The following is an 18905-nucleotide window of genomic DNA, read 5'->3' on the forward strand; positions in this document are numbered from 1 at the left end:
GTAAAAAACAAAAAAGAAATAGATCATAAAATAATGCCCGTGAAGAAACTTTTCAATTTTCAGAAATAATGAGAATAAAAGTTTTTTTCAATAAAATTTCTCTTCCACATGGGCAGGTGGTAGATGGGATCAGTGGGGAAAAGCCAGGAGCTGTACAGCAGATTGAAAATACGCCAGCATTCATCCTATGTTATATGACTTCACAAGCAACCTTTTCCCATCTTTCGCACTACCATTCTTAAAAATTTTAAAATCCATATATAAGAGGCTCTGAAGTCCAGCTACCTTCACACCTGCAGGGGGCAGCAGAGACCACGAGTCACTGGCTTCAATTTCCTGGAAAGGAAAACACCCCCAGTTCTTGAATGGGCAAGAGAGAGAGTGAAACTTAACCCCCTCCCCACCACCCCATGGCTGCGACTGGGGGTCCCATCCATGCTTGACCTCTGCGAGGCAGACACTTGCACCATCTGCCTGGAGTATTTCAGGGATCCAGAGATCTTCCCTGATTGTGGGCACAACTTTTGCAGAGCCTGCCTGAGCCAGTTCTGGGGGGAGTTGGAAACTGGGGCCTCGTGTTCTGTCAGCCTCAGACTTTCCGCTTGAAAAATGAGGACGATAAAAGTGTCTTAACATACAGGGTCCATGTAAGGATTCTGTGCAGATAATGTGCTGGAAGTGCTTTGATCACCTGAAAGAACAGGTGGTTTCAAGAATTATAACTGAGAACTTGTGGAGCGGGAATGAAATTTCTGTCATGGGTCTAAAGAAAAGTTCATCTCTGAGCTCCTGCTGTTTCTGTCCTCTTTCCTCATCTGCCCCCCAGAAAACGCAACTTTGGATCCAGCCAACTTTGGATCCTGCCTCATCCTGTCTGAGGATCAGGAGAGTGTGAGAGATGGGGATGCAGATCCAGATCTCCCCAACAATCCTGAGAGATTAGACACACACGTCCCCATGTGCTGGGGCAAGAGGGGATCACAGTGGGCAGACATATCTGGGAGGTCACTGTAGGGAGTGAGGGGCATTGGGCTGTAGGGGGCACAGGAAGTCTATGAAGAGGAAGGGCAAGTTCGCTCCTTGTCCTGAGGATGGGATCTGGGAGGTGGGGAAATGGGAAGGTGAATAGGGCTCCTCCTTCCCACCTGATGGCCCTGCTCTGTCCCTGCTTGAGGATCCAGGGACCCTGAACTCTGAAGTGTCCTTTCACGATGCAGATCCAGCAGCCCTTCTCCATTCATTCTCACCATCCACCTTCTCAGGAGAGACCCTCAAGCCCTTCTTTCTCTCCAGGGAGAAGCACTATGTGCAGGACAGAGATGCGCCGGCCCCTGTGTCATTCCTGGTGCAACTCTCCCTTCTCAGACCAGCTTTCAACACAGCACTGATTGGCTTGCTGTTGTGTCAGTCGGGAGAGGAAGCCCTCCTCTTGTCCCTCCCCCAGGCAACTTTCCCAAAGGAGTCACTTGTTTGGCTCATGTCCTCTGTGAATAAAGTGAGAAAGGGCTGCATTCATCTCATGGGAACAGGAGAACAGGGCCTTCTCTGCAGTGGCTCCGTGCCTGTGGAATGCTCTTCCCAGCAGGGACGTTTGCCTGGCGCCTTCATTATAGACCTTTAGGCACCAGGCAAAACCGTTCCTTTTTAATCAGGTGTTCATTTGACCTGTTTGACATACTATATCCTTTTAAAATGTGGCTCTTTTCGGGGGGGGGTTATTGGGTTGTTGTTTTTATTCTGATGATATATGTTGTGATTTTTTCTGTGAACCGCCCTGAGACCTCCAGATATATGGCAGTATATTAATATTAATAATAATAATAATAATAATAATAATAATAATGCAAACAAAGGGCTGCCTTCACTGAGAAAACGGGGCTAAGCAGGGCCGTCTTTAGCAGATGCGGCACTGGGGTGCAAATATTGGCCCAGCGCCGCCAAATTACCACGGATAATGTTGGGGTGGCAGTAGCTCCACCTGCCAGCCATGGGGGGGCGCAACTCTCCCCAATGCCGTTGCAGGAGAGCGATCCTCACAGAGATTTGGGAGTGAAGTTGTGCCCCTCCCAAGCCGCCTTGAGAGCAGAGCGATCCCCGCAGAGGTTTTAGAGGGAAGATTCACGCCCACCAGCCTTATGGTTGGCGGGGCGCAGCTGGCAGGCATGCAGGGAAAGGAGAGGCCGCGCAGCCCCCCCCCCCCACTTGCTGCGGCTCCCCTGAGAGGCCCTGGGGCAATGCACCACCAAGCCCTACGGGAAAGGCGGCTCTGGGGCTAAGGGAAAGATGCTGCTAATAACTGCCCTGTAATGTGATTGGCAAGTATCTGGATACTATTTAGCTGAGATACGTTTGCAAAGGCGGTTTGCAGAGTGGGTTCCAGAGGTTATTACAGTGGTACCTCAGGTTACAGACGCTTCAGGTTACATATGCTTCAGGTTACAGACTCTGCTAAAACAGAAATAGTGATTCGGGTTAAGAACTTTGTTTCAGGATGAGAACAGAAATCGGGCTCCGGAGGCGCGGCGGCAGCAGGAGGCCCCATTAGCTAAAGGGGTGCTTCAGGTTAAGAACAGTTTCAGGTTAAGTACAGACCTCCGGAACGAATTAAGTACTTAACCTGAGGTACCACTGTATTGCACATTATCAGACGCTGGCGATTTTGTCAAAACGACTCACTAAAAACTGGCACCGGGATGGAGGGCTGGGCTGTTTCTCCTCTGTATGTGGGGGCTGCTAACTAAAAAGATGAGAGTGAATGGAGGAAGGCGGGGGAGGGGGACGGCAGTTCATTCATTAGTTTGCAAAGTTGTCTGAGGCTGACATGCTGATAGGAAAGAAAAACGAGAAACTCCACCAGCTCCCACAGGGAAATGATTGCTTAAACTCCAAGGCAGCAGGGATCCTGAGTAATCACACCTGAATTTCCTGGAAAGGAAACCCTCCCATTTGCTGACGCAAAAGAGAGAAAACGAAACCAGCTCCCTCTTCCCGGTGACTCCGCCATGGCTGCTTCTGGGGGTCCCGTCCGGGATCTCTGCGAGGAAGCCACCTGCCCCATCTGCCTGGAGTATTTCAGGGATCCGGTGATCATTCATGAGTGCGGGCACAACTTCTGCCGATCCTGCCTGGTCCAGTGCTGGGAGAAATCCGAGGGAGAGGCTTCCTGCCCTCAGTGCAGGGAAACAGTGGAGCAAAGCAGCATCAGGCGAAACCTGCAGCTGGCAAATTTTGTGGAAATAGCCAAGAAATTCAGCCATCTGGGGGGGGGGGAAGAGGAGGGAGAAGGAAAGGGGAGGGTCTGCGAGAAGCACCAGGAGCCCCTGAAGCTCTTCTGCCAGGAGGACCAAAGCCCCATCTGTCTGGTGTGTAATGTATCCAAGGAGCACAAAAGCCACGAGGTGGTTCCTCTGGAGGAGGCGTCCCAGGAGTACAAGGTAGGAAAAGGCAGAGGGTCTTTCTTGGGGGTGGAATAGCTGCAGACAAGAGGGGCTTTCAAAATAAAAAAATAATATAAAATGTTGTAATATATTTTCTCCTCTTGCAGCCCAAAAGGAATCCTCCAGCAAGAGATCTTGTGCAGCCTGATGAAGCTAAACTTCTGAAACTTTATACAATCAACTTTTTTTTTTTTAGGGATTAAAGTGCCCCCAGTGGCCCCCTGAATTCAGGCTGCAGTAACTCCCCTAGGAGGAAAGATTACAACATCTAGGATTAATTTAATAAAAAGGAGGGGTGAGATGTTGGAGGTGTGTTCAGTGTGGGGGAGAAATAGCAAAACCCCCATGTTTCTCAGCTCTGATATAGGGCAGCCCCATTTCTGTCTCCTGTGAGATGAAAAGGGGAACCTCTGCAAAAGACCCAGGGATGTGGGGCAGGGAGCAAACATAGGGTTCAGCTTGCCTGTTAATGTGTAATGCAGCCCAACTTGGACTTTGTTTTCTTTTCAGGATCAGCTCAGCAGCTGCCTAGACAATGTGAGGAAGGAGAGAGAGAAAATTCTGAAATTTAAAGCAGACACAGAAAACGAAAGCCAAGACCTGCTTGTAAGCATCATTTTTACTGCTTTAAATCAATATTTTTACATTTTTACTGCTAGAATCAATATTGGGGGAGGGGGAATGAATATGGAATACAGAAAGTGGTTTCTTTTTGAACAGCCTGATCTCGAACAGAACATGAAAGACCATTTGAAGGAGGGGGTGGGCTTGTGTTCATGAAGCTCTTTCCCTGCTGAATACTGGTGTAATCTCCCTAAAATTTCAGAATTGGCCTTCAAAAGGAATTGGGATAACTGGCCTCTTCATCCTCAAGAGCAGACTAGATGCCTGATATTGGCCCACTGTTCTCTTCTTTCAACCTCTTTGCTGCAGAAACAAACAGGTGCAGAGAGGGAAAAGATGGTGGCTGAGTTCAGGCGACTGCACCAGTTTCTGGAAGAACAAGAGAAGCTTCTTCTGGCCCAGATGGCAGAGATGGAGAAGGAGATTGCAGCCAAAAGGGAGGAGCACCTGGCCAGACTCTCCAGGGAACTCTCCTCTCTTGACAGCCTCATCCGGGAGATGGAGGAGAAGCTTCAGGAACCAGCGAGTGAACTCCTGCAGGTCAGGCCTCATCCTGATGCGAGAGAGTGGAGTGTGCTGCTTCTTAGTACAAGGAGGAGGATAACATATCTTAGCCCCCGCCCCCCAAAAAGCTGCTGCAAGGAAAAGAATTGGTACATGATGGGTGAAAGGCGTCAGTCCTGGGGACGCAAAAGGGGCCCTGCTAGATCAAACCACAGGCCTCTTCATTCTAGCATTGTGTTCTCTCATTGGCCACCAGAGGTCTCTGAGGAGCCTAAAAACCAGTAGTGCTCTCCAAACCTGTGATTCCCAGCAGTTTCCACTTAGCTGCTTAGTATTTATAACTGACTGCAGAAATGGCTCCACTGACATCCATCTTTCTTTCTTTCTTTCTTTCTTTCTTTCTTTCTTTCTTTCTTTCTTTCTTTCTTTCTTTCTTTCTTTCTTTCTTTCCAGGATATTGGAAGCTTCTTGCAGAGGTAAGTGACGGAAAGTTCCTGTTTAACGGGTAAGAAACTCGCTCTCCAATTCCTCCTTCTAGAAATAGCTTAGGACTCCATCACCCATTCCACAAGATCACAGACAAAAACAGGGACACATTTTCCTAGCTATTAGTCTCATCTACAATCATAGGAAGGAAGCCATTCTCCGTTACATATTTCTCCCTTTTCCATGATGGATTCATTTACTCTGCAATTGATACAGAAAGGGGGGACATTCTAAAGGGGCTTGTAAACATCTTCACTATAACTTACCCTTAAATTTCCAGTGTCTTTCTGGCTTCTGCAGGTTCTTCCTCAGACATAAGAATGTGAGAAAGGGCTTTGCTGGATCCGGCCAGTGGCCCATCTGGTCCACCATCCTGTTTTCACAGTGACTAACCAGATGCCAGTGCAAAACCCACGATCAGGATCCGGGCCCCAGAGGACGCTCCCCTCCTGTGGTTTCAGGAACTGGAGTTCAGAGGCACCACTTCCTTTGACCCAGCCATGGTGAAGAGTAGCCTCTGAGAGCCTTGTCCTCCAGACAACTTCAAAAACTCATGAATTTTGAAAATCTGCCATGTTTAGAAAATATTGCTTTGATTTCCAATATTTTCCCCATTTCTCAATGTAACCACAGTGCTAAAATACATTTATACAGTAGTACCTTGGTTTATGAACTTAATCCGTTCCTGAAGTCTGTTCTTAAAGCAAATCTGTTCTTAAACCAAGGCATGCTTTCCCTAATGAGGTCTCCCACCGCCAGTGCCCTTCCACCATTCAGCTTCTGTTCATAAACCAAGGTAAAGTTCACAAACTGGAACACTACTTCCATTTTTGCAGAGTTGGTAAACTGAATAGTTTGTTAATAGTTCATAAACTGAGGTACAACTGTAATGTTAATGGCAAAAGCCATTCTAAATCATCCTTCACTCCCTTATAATTCAGAAATGCATATACCAAATCTATTTTGTTCTACTCAGTAAAGCTTCACTAAAACTGGTGTAGTCCTAAAATCTCTGTGCAAAGGCCCAGTATTGCTCACTTTTCTTCATTTTTTTTGCATATATCAGCTTCTTTACCTTCAATTTCATATTCCTGTTTTCTTCAGTATATTTTCGTTTTCCTTCAACTCGTTGGGTGCTCTCTAGATCCACACGTCAACAAAATGCTCATTCTTGCCGTAGAAAAGCCCTGCCCCCAAGTCTTCATGATATATCTATCATGCCTTTATCTTCAGAATGAGACACCTCCCTTGACTGAAAGCTCCTTGCATTGGAAAAATGGTGGCTTGACTTTGTTCTTCTCCTCCCAGGTCTCAGGAGAAGGAGAACTTAGAGGATCCTCCAGTGGCTTTTCCTCCTGCCCTGAAGTGGAAGATCTGGGACTTCAAAGATATAAATCCCTTCCTGGAGGGAGTCATGGAAAAATTCAGAGGTAGTAAAGAAGGGCTGAAAATATTTTATACTGGACATTTAAAATTGCTCATGAAATGCTCCAGGTCATTAGCAGTGCCTGGAAAATGGAAGATTTATTCTCTTTCAATATCTAGAAGCCACACTTTCCTATGTAGATGATTCACAAATGATTTTTCTTATGCAATTGAAAGAGGAGGATAAACCCTTCTTGCTGGGCTCTGGAAGCTCCTGCGAGATCTTGGGGGAGCCTCCCAGATTCCAGTCAGCAAGGTAAAAGGCTTGAAAGCTCTTGCCACGAAGCATTTAGCCACCACTCAAATCACTTTTAAGACCTTACTGGGCTCTGAAAGGCTCCTGCAAAATCTCCTGGGGCCGTCTTGAGATCTCAGATGGCAGGGGTTAATCCGGGGGTCGTTATGACTTTGTTCAATTTGCCTTTATACACAATCTCCAGGAATGTAACCCTCCCTTAAGTTCCGAGTGTCTGTAAAAATTTGTGCTTGGCGTTTTCACATCTCTCAGCCACGCTTTGGGTGCTTTCACGCATCTCACCCATTTCCCAGGTAGCCTCACCTACAGCTTTTCGGGCATCTCCTCTGTTCCTTTGCCCCTGAGATTGATGGAAGGGGGGCAGAAGGAGGGGGGTGTCCAAGAGACAGCCAGGAGCAGAGGAGACTGGGGTTGAGGCCTCCCATCCTGGAACAGGCATGTCTGGATCTTGTTGCTGATGGGGAGATCTTCTGGGGGTCCTGCTCCTCCCAAGATTTGGGCAGGTCTGAACCATGACATCACCCCTGCCCTGGTTATGCAGGGATAGCCAGTATGGCCAGCTCCCATAATCTCCAGCTGGCGTGGTCGGTGGTTAGGGATGATGGGACTTGTAGTCCACAACACCTGGCTACAAGCTCATGAGTTCATATTATTGTTGCCAGGTTTGTTATCTGAATGATAAGTAAAGGTAAAGGTACCCCTGCCCGTACGGGCCAGTCTTGACAGACTCTAGGGTTGTGCGCTCATCTCATTCTATAGGCCAGGAGCCAGCGCTGTCCGCAGACACTTCCGGGTCACGTGGCCAGCGTGACGAAGCTGCTCCGGCGAACCGGCACCAGAGCTGCACACAGAACGCCGTTTAGCTTCCCGCTAGAAAGCGGTACCTATTTATCTACTTGCACTTAATTGTGCTTTCGAACTGCTAGGTGGGCATGAGCTGGGACCGAAAGATGGGAGCTCACCCCGCCGCGGGGATCTGAACCGCCGACCATGCGATCGGCAAGTCCTAGGTGCTGAGGTTTTACCCACAGCGCCACCCGCGTCCCTATCTGAATGATGGTGTGATGCCAAATCTCTGTTCCCTTTTCTCTTCCAGACACTGTGGAATATGGACTTCAGCTGCAAAAAGGTACTTTTAATCATAATAATAATTTATTATTTATACCCTGCCCATCTGGCTGGGTTATCCCAGCTGTTTCCCCAGGCACAAATTCAGGAGAAATGGGATGTGCTTCTCAAAAGACCAGGCCACTGCAGCTCTTCCATCCATGCCTTATTTCCCCTTATTTCCCAGAGGCATCTGTTCCGTGAGAGCAGCATGCTTCCTAGATGGGCTCTTGGCCTGATCCTGCGGACTCTTGGGAAGCCCACAGCCCAGGATGGCTGGCTTTTCTGTGCCGAATCTCACTAAGACACAGGGGTGGTGTGAAGCCAAAGGCTCCCGGCACATGAGGGGGAAATATCCCTTTGAGCCATACAGGATCCCCACCCCTTTTAGGAGAGCTTATGTAAGAGAAAGGTGTAAGAGTAGGAAATGCATGAACACAAATAGCTCAGACAGTGGCTGCAACAACCTTTGGGGGCGAGAAGATGAATGGGTTATGGCGTCAGTGGAGGGAGCTGGGGGCTGCCTGAGTGTGAACTCCAGGGGTCCGGCTTCCCTGCAAGATGGGGGAAGGGTTCTATGTAGATAATGTGTGTTAAGTACTTCATACCCTTGGAAATAATAATAGTAATAGTAGTAGTAGTAGTAATAATAATAATAATAATAATAATAATAATAATAATAATAAATTTTATTTATACCCCGCCATCCTCAGCCAACACTGGGCTCAGGGTGGCTAACACCAAATAGAATACATTAAAAACACATAATCAAATGATTGGTTAAAATACAGTTCAAAATCATATTTGAAATCAAAATAAAATTAAGTGGAAACCCACGAATCACAACTGTAGGGGTAAGGAAAGAACTGCAGATCTTTCAAGAAGCATTTTTAAGAACTTGATGAACATCCCTGTCTCGAATGCAGAGCCATGGAGTCCCTGTTCATTTCAGAGGGGATGCTCTTTCTGTCATGTGCCTAAAAAAGAGTCAGCTTCCCAGTTGACGTCCTTTCTCTTCTCTTTCCTCCTCTGCCCCCACAGAAAACATAACTTTGGATCCAGACACAGCACATCCCCGCCTCATCCTGTCTGAGGATCGAAAGAGTGTGAGTTGGGGAGAAGTGCGTCAAGACCTGCCAGACAACCCTGAGAGATTTGACACATATGACTATGTGCTGGGATGTGAGGCGTTCGAGGAAGGCAGATATTTCTGGGAAGTCACTGTGGGAAGAGAGGAGAGATGGGGGGTGGGGGTGGCCAGAAAGTCTGTGAAGAGGAAGGGTGTTGTGCATTTTGATACTAGGGAAGGGATCTGGGGTTTGGGGAAGTGGGACGGTGTGTACAAGTTATGCTCCCCCCATGAGGCCCCTGTTCCAAGTGAGGAGCCCAAGAGGATCCGAGTGACCCTGAACTGTGAAGGGGGACGGGTGTCCTTTTACAATGCAGATACAGCAGCCCTTCTCCACGCATATCCGGCAGCCCCCTTCTCAGGAGAGACCCTCCAGCCCTTTTTTTACGTGGGCAAGAAAGAGAACCTGAGCCTCTCTTGACTGAAGGTGCAGACAGGCAAGTGTATATTCATTGCCATTATGACATATTAAGTCTCTTCAGGACTGAGCTGACAGGCACTTAAGAAGAAACCTTATTTGCAGAACTGTGATTGGCCATCCCTTGTGTCAATCATGATGCAACTCTCCCTTCTCTGGCTAGCTTTGTAAATGAAACTGATTGATTGGGTCCCCTGTCAATCCCCAAACTTGCCTGTTCTCTCTCCCTTGGGAATCGGCTACTTCTGTCGATGCAGGAAGTGCAAAGGGGGAAGCAAGCAAGAAAATAATTTAGGAAACAACAGCAACCCCACACACATTCCTGTTTTGATGTAGTTCTCTCTACTACCTCCAAATTGAGATTTCTAGAGACAATACCATAATCTTTTCTGAGTAAAATCAGTTCTGCACGTGCATCACTTAAAACCTCAGATTCCCAGCAAAACAACCATAAGAAAAAAATAAAGCAGCAAAAGACAGATGAAATACTTAAACAGCTAAGGGAGCACGAGAAGAAATTAATAGAACACCCGAAAGACGAGCAAAGTTTACAATCAATAAAAATATTACAAAGACAATACTCAATATTAACGAACCAGGAAATAGAATGGAAAATCAAGCTAATGAAGCAGAGATATTTCGAATCGGCGAATAAAACGGGAAAATTCCTAGCCTGGCAATTGAGAAAAAGACAGAAGCAGAATGTCATAAATAAAATAATGGTAGAAGAAGATTTAATAGTAGACCCAAAAAAAATACAAAAAAACTTTCTTAAATTTTATGAGGAATTATATAAGAAAGGAGAAGAAGACCCAGCCCAAATAGAAAAATATTTAGAGAATTGCACAGGGAAAACTGTTACAGAAGAAGAAAGAACCCAACTAAATAGACCTATTAGTATGGAGGAGTTTGAGAATGCGGTTAAAAAAATGAAATTGGGAAAAGCACCAGGCCTGGACGGGTTATCGGCCAAATATTACAAAGTTTTGGGAGGTCAACTAGCACAAACACTCTGTGACACCATGAATAATATTCTAAGAGGAGGGAAAATACCCGAATCATGGAGGGAAGCTTTTATAACATTAATCCCTAAACCAGACACAGACAAATCGAACATGAAGAATTACAGGCCAATATCGTTACTAAATAATGATTACAAAATATATGCGGACATCATGGCGAACAGACTGAAAAAATGTTTAATAAAGTTAATCCACAAAGATCAAGCGGGTTTCCTCCCAAATAGATTTCTGAAAGATAATGTGAGGCATGTCATTAATCTAATTGAATATTTGGAGATTAATAATAATATACCGGCGTCCCTGATTTTTATAGATGCAGAAAAGGCGTTCGATAACGTCTCCTGGGGGTTTCTACTAAAATCGATGGAAAAGGCAGGGATTGAGGGTGAATTCTTGAAAGGAATACAAGCAATATATTCAAACCAACATGCCAAATTGATAATAAACAACAACCTTATGAATAGATTCAAAATAGAGAAAGGAACAAGGCAGGGATGCCCCCTCTCCCCGCTCTTGTTCATTTTAGCTTTGGAAGTCCTGGCGAACAAAATAAGGTCAAAAACAGAGATAAAAGGGATTAAAATAGGATTTAAAGAGTATAAATTAAAAGCTTATGCGGACGACCTGATGTTATCCCTAGAAGAGCCGCAAGAAAGTGTGGGCAAAGTATTGGAGATTATGGAGGAGTACGGCAAAATATCGGGCTTCAAGCTGAACAAAACCAAAACAAAAATGTTGACGAAGAACCTGAGAAATGATGCGAAGGAAAGATTAGAGAGACAATATGGAATCAAAGTGGCTAAAAAAATAAAATATTTAGGAATCTGGCTTACACCCAAAAACATAAATTTAATTGAAGATAACTATACGCCAACATGGAACAAAGTGAAAAAGGACTTGGATGTTTGGAACAGGGTAAATCTTTCGTGGCTGGGCAGGATGGAAGCAATAAAAATGAACATACTCCCTAAGATGCTGTTCTTATTTCAAAACATACCTGTTATCAGAGGGACTAAAATATTTAAGGACTGGCAGAAGTCTCTTGCAAGATTCATATGGCAGGGAAGAAGGCCAAGGATCAGATTCAAATTACTAACAGACCGAAAGGAGAGAGGAGGACTGGCAGTACCTGATTTAAAATTATATTATGAAGTGGCCTGTCTTTGCTGGGTTAAAGACTGGATAACCTTAGAGGACACGGACTTATTAGACCTGGAAGGGGCCGACAATAGATTCAGTTGGCATGCCTACCTCTGGTCAAATAAAGAAAAAGTACACAAAAGGTTTTCGAGCCATATCATTAGAGGTCCTTTGTATGAAGTCTGGGAAAAAAAATAAGAAACTGCTGGAATGGAGAACACCCTGGTGGCTATCCCCAACAGATATCTTATCAATTAAAAAAATAAATATGGAAGAGCGAAAATTGACATATGAAGATCTACTAGTAAGATCCCAAGACAGCTGGAAACTAAGACCATATGAAGAATTAAAGGAGAAGTTGACGGGTTGGATACAGTATCATCAAATTAATGCAAAATGGACAGAAGATAAAAAAACAGGAATGAATGAAAAGAAGTCGAAATTTCAGATTGAAGTAATTGAAAGTAAATCGAAGATATTATCTAAGATGTACAATATACTACTGGAATGGGAAACTAAAGATGAAGAGATCAAAGAAGTTATGGTCAAATGGGCGATAGATCTGGGGCATAATATAGAATACGAAAAATGGTCAAAATTGTGGAGTGAGGGATTAAAATTTATGGCAAGCGCTGCAATTAGGGAAAATTTGGAAAAGATGATTTATAGATGGTACCTAACACCAGAAAAACTGAGTAGAATGTACAAAACTGCAGACAAGGCTTGCTGGAAATGTAAAACAAAAGAAGGCAATTTTATACATATGTGGTGGACATGTGAGGAAATCAAAAAATTTTGGGACCAGATATATAATGAGTTAAAAAAGATATTTAGATACACATTCCCCAAAAACCCAGAGGCCTTTTTACTAGGGATGGTCGGGAAAGAAATTCATGAAAAAGACAAAACTCTATTTCAATATTCAACAGCAGCGGCCAGGATGCTAATCGCTCAAAATTGGAAAAGCACAAATCTTCCAACGGTGAGGGATTGGCAATTAAAACTATACGACTTTATTGAATTGGCAAGATTGACACAAAGAATTAGAAATCACAGAAATACAAAGCTAAAAGAGGAGTGGAACAAATTTATGGTTTATTTTGAAGGTAACTTTAAAAACTTACCGAATACAGCAGGTTTGTTTTAAAACTTCCGATGTGCAAACTAAAAATAATATACCAGCGGTAAAAATGAAACTATTGAAAGTAAATACCCAAAATCAGTAGGGAAGGAAGTCGTTGTTTTTTACGTTCTTTGTTGTAGTTTTTTGTCCCCCCTCTTTCTTACCTTATTTGACTTTTTTTTTTCTTTTCTCACTTCTTTTTTCCTTTTTTCTTTTTAGTATGAATGTATTTGTTTTTTCTTGTTGTGTGTATAAAAGGAATTCAATAAAAAGAATTAAAAAAAAAACAAACCTCAGATTCCCTTTCCTTCCACCGAAGCCTCCATTATCATGGAGATGGAAGTTCCAAAATTCCTTTTTTTGCTGCTACTTAGGGAAGCTTATATGGCAATTCAGGAAAATCAGAGACCAGTTTTTTTAGTTGAGTACAGTCGGCCCAAAACTAACACAAAACTTACTGGTGTGATCGCAGCCTGGAGCCCTTCGTCAAAACACAAATTAATAAATGGAAAGAGAGGGTGAGAGACCATGTGATATCTCACCAGAGTCTCCAGAACCCAGAAAGCAATGGGGGGGGGGCTTTGGCAGTGGGGGGGGGGAGGGGGAAGAGTTTCTAAGTCCACCTTGCTTACCGGCCTCCAGAAAGGTCAAGATCTCTGGCTTCAGATAAGTGGGGGGATTTTGGGGTGTCTTCCTGACTTGCACTATCTTCCCTTTGCATGCTGACCCCACAAACGTAACCCCCATATAGGTTTTGGGCCTCGATGTAACAAAATCCCCTCCGACAGTGAAGAGCCTCTGTCAGAAGTTCTGAAGAGAGAACACTGACAATCTGGAAAGTTTGGGGGGGGGGAGTCAATTCCCATGTATACAATTATTTTCTCCAAGATGCTTTGTAGTGAGCAGTCAGATACTCATCTGTATTTTTAGAGATCACCTCTTCTTATATTTTTGTATAACGGGCCTGAAAGAATTTGGGGATATGTTTCATGTGCTAACATGTTTGATTCTATTAAAGATTGTACTTCTTGTTGCTACAGTGTTCTTTCAAACTCAATAGTATAATATCCATTCCTCGTGACACTTCCTCCAGGGGTTTTAGGAGGGTGATATTCTGTTTTATCCTCAGAGAAACCCTATGAGGTAGAAGAGGCTGAACTGAGAGACTAAGAAAAAGGAGAAACGTTCAGGTTTATGGTCAAAGGGGATTTGAACCTGGGCCTTGTCATCCCAAGTCTGGCTACTCAGAATTTGAAATCTTAACAAGGGTCCCTTCATGGATGTGTTTGAAAGCCCTCCCTGCAAAGCTCCTCTCTATGTTGTAGCTTCTCTTCAGACCTTCCTGTGTTGACCATGAATGTCTGCAGGAGGAGTCAATCCAGTTTGGGTGAGGGGCAGATTTCAGGGGCTTCCCTGCATAAGCTCGTATTTTGCACCTGGGTCCATTTCTGGATCTCAGCATTCGGATTAGAAATGAAAGCCAATCCCCCAATTCTGAAGTCTGCCCATCCCTTTATTTGTGGGAATCCCACTGTTGTGACGTGGGGTTTGTGATTTCAGCTCTCTTGATATAACATGCTGGAGACAGTTCTCTAGTAACACTTCTTTATTAAAGCAACAAGACTAAGGTCTGGGGAGAGGAAAGCTACATTTATAGGGACAGGGGACTAGCAAGAAAGGATACATTTTGGAGGGAACAATATCAGGCAATCACAGTCCTGCCTTTTGGAGGGAACCAATAAGACAGAGGATCCAAATACAGCAGCTTAAATGAACCAATAGTAGCTGTACCCTCTGGAACCAAAAGGCAGTTACTTTACCCTAATGCAAATACAGACAATCATAATACAGATATAAAATCCTTTGACTCAATACACAACACCCCTCCCCCCCAGTGAGCACAGCAGACGTAATCTCTCAGGTACTGTGGGGGCCTACAACTTCTACTTGATCTGACAACAGGTGTTGCAGGTTCTGGATTGGGTGTTACCTGTGGTAGAGGGGCTGCTCTAGGGGTTTCATCAGGAACAGATGGAGTCCCAGACATCTCAGGGTCCCCTATCTGTACCTCGTCATCGTGAGGACTAGCAGACCCTGGTTCATTTGTTAAAGCCCCTGGTGACTGCACCTCTGGGCCATTTTCACTCTGGTCTTGCAGCTCTGCGTCGTTAGCCAGGGATGAATTATCTGGCTCCTCCCTGCTGAGCGCCCGGCGCCTCAGCTGATCTATATGTCTCTTCCACACTTGCCCATTTTCCAAGGTCACATAATAGGACACAGGTCCACTAGCCCGGGTGACCACACCAGCCACCCACCGCGAACCTCGTGAATAGTTCCTCACCCAGACCAGATCTTCGGGGGCGAGATACCTTGTTGTGTCAGTCTCAGCCTGGGGGGTTGCTCTTGAATTACGGTTTGGCATTTTATCTGGGTGGACATAATCCAGCACCGTTACCAGTCTCCTACCCAAGAGCAGCTCAGCTGGTGACTTGCCCGTCGTGGTACACGGCGTCGCATGCTGCAAAAATAACATTCACACGATGCGAGCTGACCAGTTACCCTCCATTAAGCGTGCAATGGATTCTTTGGCTGTTCTTACCATGCGCTCAGCCTGCCCATTGGAGGATGGGTGAAAGGGTGCGGATGTGACCCCTCTTATGAAGTTATCAGCCAAGAATGCCCGGAATTCTTGGGATGCAAAAGCTGCCCCATTATCTGATACAATGGTCTCAGGTAACCCGTGGGTTGCAAACAGCTGCCTCAACACCTTGATTACGGCAGCTGATGCCATGCTAGGGACCATCGCCATTTCTAACCATTTGGAATATGCATCAACGATAACCAAAAAGACCTTTCTTTGGAATGGCCCAGCAAAATCTAAGTGCAGCCGGCTCCAGGGAGATCTGGACTGCTCCCACCAGTGGACTGGTGCTCTGGCCACTTCTGGCCGCACCTCTTGGCATGCCTTACATGTTCGTACCCATTGTTCTATGTTCTGGTCCATTCCAGGCCACCACACAACATCGGGCTAGCGACTTCATCCTGACCATCCCCGGGTGTCCCATGTGAAGCGTCTCAAGAACCCTGTTTCTCAGTGGTGCTGGGATGATCACCCTATCTCCCCACAGGAGACAACCCTTATGCATGGACAACTCGTGCTGCCTAGTCGCATAAGGCCTGAATTTGTCTTCATGCGGACCACCTGGCCACCCCCTCCCCACCCAAGTGAGCACACGGGAGAGAACAGCATCTTTCCTCGTTTTCTCAGCTATATCAGTAGCCGTTACAGGAGCCCCCAGAAGTGTTTCCAGCATCATTATGTGCTCCGCTGGAGCGGGATCCTCATTGCTCCCGCCAGGGAGGGGCAATCGACTCAGCGCATCAGCGTGGCACAACCGTTTCCCCGGCACATGGGTCAAGGTGTACTGGAACCCGTTCAGGAATATAGACCAACGTAACATTCTGGGGGAGAGAATTTGTGGCGTTTGTTTGGGTTGAACAACCCTAACAGTGGCTTGTGGTCCGTTTCAATGTAGAAATGGCGACCGTACACATAATCATGGAACTTTTTGATTCCTGCCACAATTGCAAGCGCCTCTTTGTCAATTTGAGCATAGTTGCGCTCCGTGGGCGACAACGTACGAGAATAGAAAGAGATGGGCTTTTCCGACCCATCCGGTTCCCTATGACTCAGCACAGCCCCCAGGCCGTATTGAGAGGCATCACATGCCAGGACCAGCGGCTTTGACTCATCATAATGAGCAAGGACGCTCCTGCTACTCAGCATTCCTCGCAAGGAGTCAAAAGCCTTCTGCTGCTCCTGCCCCCATCGCCACACATTATTTTTCTGCAACAGTCTATGTAATGGTTCAGCTACCGAAGCTTTCTGGGGTAAGAACGAATGATAAAAGTTAATAAGTCCCAGGAATGACTGCAACTCCGTCTTGTTCTGTGGTCGTGGTGCCTCGATGATGGCCTTAATCTTAGCATCTGTGGGGTGGATGCCTGATGCATCAATTTTAAACCCCAAGAAATCCACAGTTGGCACCCCAAAACTGCATTTTTCCTTTTTCAGTTGCAACCCCACCTCCTTGAACTTGAGCAACACTGCACGAACACGCGCAACCAGTTCCTGTGGGTCTTTTCCAGCAATCAAAACGTCATCAAAAAATGGCAAGACCCCCGGCAGACCTCTTAACAGGCATTCCATGAGCCCTTGAAAAATCCCTGGGGCCACACAAACTCCAAATTGTAATCTGTTAACTCTGAACGCCCCTTTATGTGTGACAATAGTTTGTGCTTCCGCTGATTGTGGGGTTACTGGCAGCTGTTGGTAAGCTTGTGCCAGGTCAATTTTGGCGAACACCTTGCCCCCAGCCAGTTTAGCCAACAGATGTGATACGACTGGAATGGGGTATGAGTTTCCCCTGAGTGCCTTATTGATAGTGCATTTGTAATCTGCACAGATCCTGACTTCCCCATTTGCTTTAAGGGGCGTGACGATTGGAGTCTCCCACTTAGCAGAGTCCACAGGTGAGAGAACTCCCTGCTTGACCAATTTATCCAGCTCTGCTTCGATCTTGGGTTGCAGTGCAAATGGCACTCGCCTTGGTTTGAGTCGGATTGGGGCCACCCCAGGGTCCAACTCGAAGTCAACTGGGGGCCCTTTATAACAACCCAGTTTTCCATTAAAGAGACCAGCAAATTCTTTGCATAATGCCTCGCTCATCTCAGGGCAGGTTTGTATTGAATTAAGCCCTGATATACTCAGTCCCAGGGCGGGGAACCAGTCAGTGCCCAGGAGACTGGGGCGACTGCCCTTCGCAATCACCAGTTTGAGTACAGCCTGTTTGTCCCGGAACTGTACTCTCACGGCACACATTCCCATAACATGGATGCGGCCCGCTGAGTATGACTGCAAGGTTGCCGGGAAGGGCTCCAGAGGGGGCAACTTACCCCTGGGGAAAAATGTCCTCGCGGTCTGTTCTGACACGATAGTGAATCCAGATCCGGAGTCCACCTCCATGTCGCACTGCTGACCCTCAATCTTCACCTTGACGTGTGCCTTGCCTTGCGCTGGGAACTGCACGACCCTCCCGTTGATCTCCGTTACGTAGTGGCAATCTTTTAGAAAATGGGTTGCTGTGGGCGGTCTGCGATGCTCCAGTCTAGGTGCTCCTGTCGCTCCCAACGCCGCCGATCTACAGACCCTGGCGATGTGACCTGTCTTCCCGCACGTCCGGCACATAGCATCCTGGAAACGACAACTCTTCCGCTCATAGTTTCCGCCACAACCTGGGCACCTGCCTCGGTGATCTTTGTGCACTGTGCTGGCCTGACGCACTGACTCAACCCCACGGACTGGGCTCTGGCTCGGAGTAGCCTCTAGCTCGTCCATGGCATGCGCAACTTCTATCTGTGGCTTAGGGGCCTTGCGACTGGCATCAAGCTCTTCTCTTTCATAATTCTCCGTGGCGGTGGCCTCCTTCAAGGCTGAAGCAAGGGTAACCTCTTCTTTAGCCATGATGCGTCTTCTGGCTTTCTTGCTGCTCAGACCACCGACAAACTGATCCAGGAGAGTCTCTTCCAGATTTTGGAAGTCGCAGTGCTGAGCGAGCTTCCGCAGTTCAGCTAGAAATGCAGATACAGACTCCCCAGTACGCTGCTGCCTCTTATGAAACTCCATCCGCCGGGCCATCTTGGTCTCAGTAGGCGCCAAGTGGCTTGTTAGGCAGGCAAGAATATCTTTGAGAGATGTCTCACTTAGCTTCACTGGAGCAAGCAATGCCTTGGCCAGCTTGAAGGTCTCAGGCCCACAGTAGCTCAGGAATGTGGCCCTTCTTTTGCTGGCATCGGTGATCCCTTGAGCCTCTGCGAAGAACTCAAAGCGTTCGACGTAGTCTTCCCACGTGTGGGGCTCTGATGGCTGGAAGGGCTCCAATACCGTTGGACTCTCCATTGTCCTGTGGCAGGGTCGTCTTCTCAGCTGGCCAGTGAGTCTTGTTCTTAGCTGCAATCCAGACTCTGAGGCAGGGCTGCGTTTAACCGCTCCTCAGCATTCCGGATCCCACCTTCGTCGCCAGTTGTTGTGACGTGGGGTTTGTGATTTCAGCTCTCTTGATATAACATGCTGGAGACAGTTCTCTAGTAACACTTCTTTATTAAGGCAACAAGACTAAGGTCTGGGGAGAGGAAAGCTACATTTATAGGGACAGGGGACTAGCAAGAAAGGAT

At 46.4% G+C, this 18905-nt stretch overlaps 1 protein-coding gene and 2 long non-coding RNA genes across 3 annotated transcripts in view; 2 read left to right on the forward strand and 1 right to left on the reverse strand.

The window, feature by feature from the left end:
- LOC308581317 overlaps positions 1-13189 on the reverse strand; it is a 39691-nt gene extending 26502 nt beyond the window's left edge. The window contains exons 1-2 of the long non-coding RNA XR_014004964.1: positions 12964-13189; positions 9454-9813 (exon numbers count right to left, since the gene is read on the reverse strand). This is a non-coding gene — a long non-coding RNA (uncharacterized lncRNA). The remainder of the gene's footprint in view (positions 1-9453; positions 9814-12963) is intronic.
- The window catches only part of LOC308581328, a 39535-nt gene extending 25831 nt beyond the window's left edge, over positions 1-13704 (forward strand). Inside the window, exon 2 of the long non-coding RNA XR_014004974.1 lies at positions 13560-13704. This is a non-coding gene — a long non-coding RNA (uncharacterized lncRNA). The remainder of the gene's footprint in view (positions 1-13559) is intronic.
- On the forward strand, positions 2982-9505 carry LOC308580817 (zinc finger protein RFP-like). The gene is made up of 7 exons (XM_081183010.1): positions 2982-3434; positions 3948-4043; positions 4371-4601; positions 5019-5041; positions 6360-6481; positions 7829-7861; positions 8881-9505. Exons 1-7 carry the CDS (start codon positions 3003-3005, stop codon positions 9387-9389), a joined length of 1446 nt encoding a protein of 481 aa, XP_081039136.1. The 5' UTR covers positions 2982-3002; the 3' UTR covers positions 9390-9505.
- Positions 13705-18905: the final 5201 nt, after the last annotated feature.

This window comes from Podarcis bocagei (genome assembly GCF_964188305.1).
Source record: "Podarcis bocagei genome assembly, chromosome: 2".
Taxonomy (NCBI): domain Eukaryota; kingdom Metazoa; phylum Chordata; class Lepidosauria; order Squamata; family Lacertidae; genus Podarcis; species Podarcis bocagei.

Bases quoted from the DNA above. Each gene is read 5' to 3' on its own strand.
- LOC308580817 (XM_081183010.1), top strand. From the start codon at position 3,003: ATGGCTGCTTCTGGGGGTCCCGTCCGGGATCTCTGCGAGGAAGCCACC. The intron at 3,435-3,947 runs GTAGGAAAAGGC...TTTTCTTTTCAG, and splicing joins AGGCGTCCCAGGAGTACAAG to GATCAGCTCAGCAGCTGCCT. The intron at 7,862-8,880 runs GTACTTTTAATC...CTGCCCCCACAG, and splicing joins TGGACTTCAGCTGCAAAAAG to AAAACATAACTTTGGATCCA.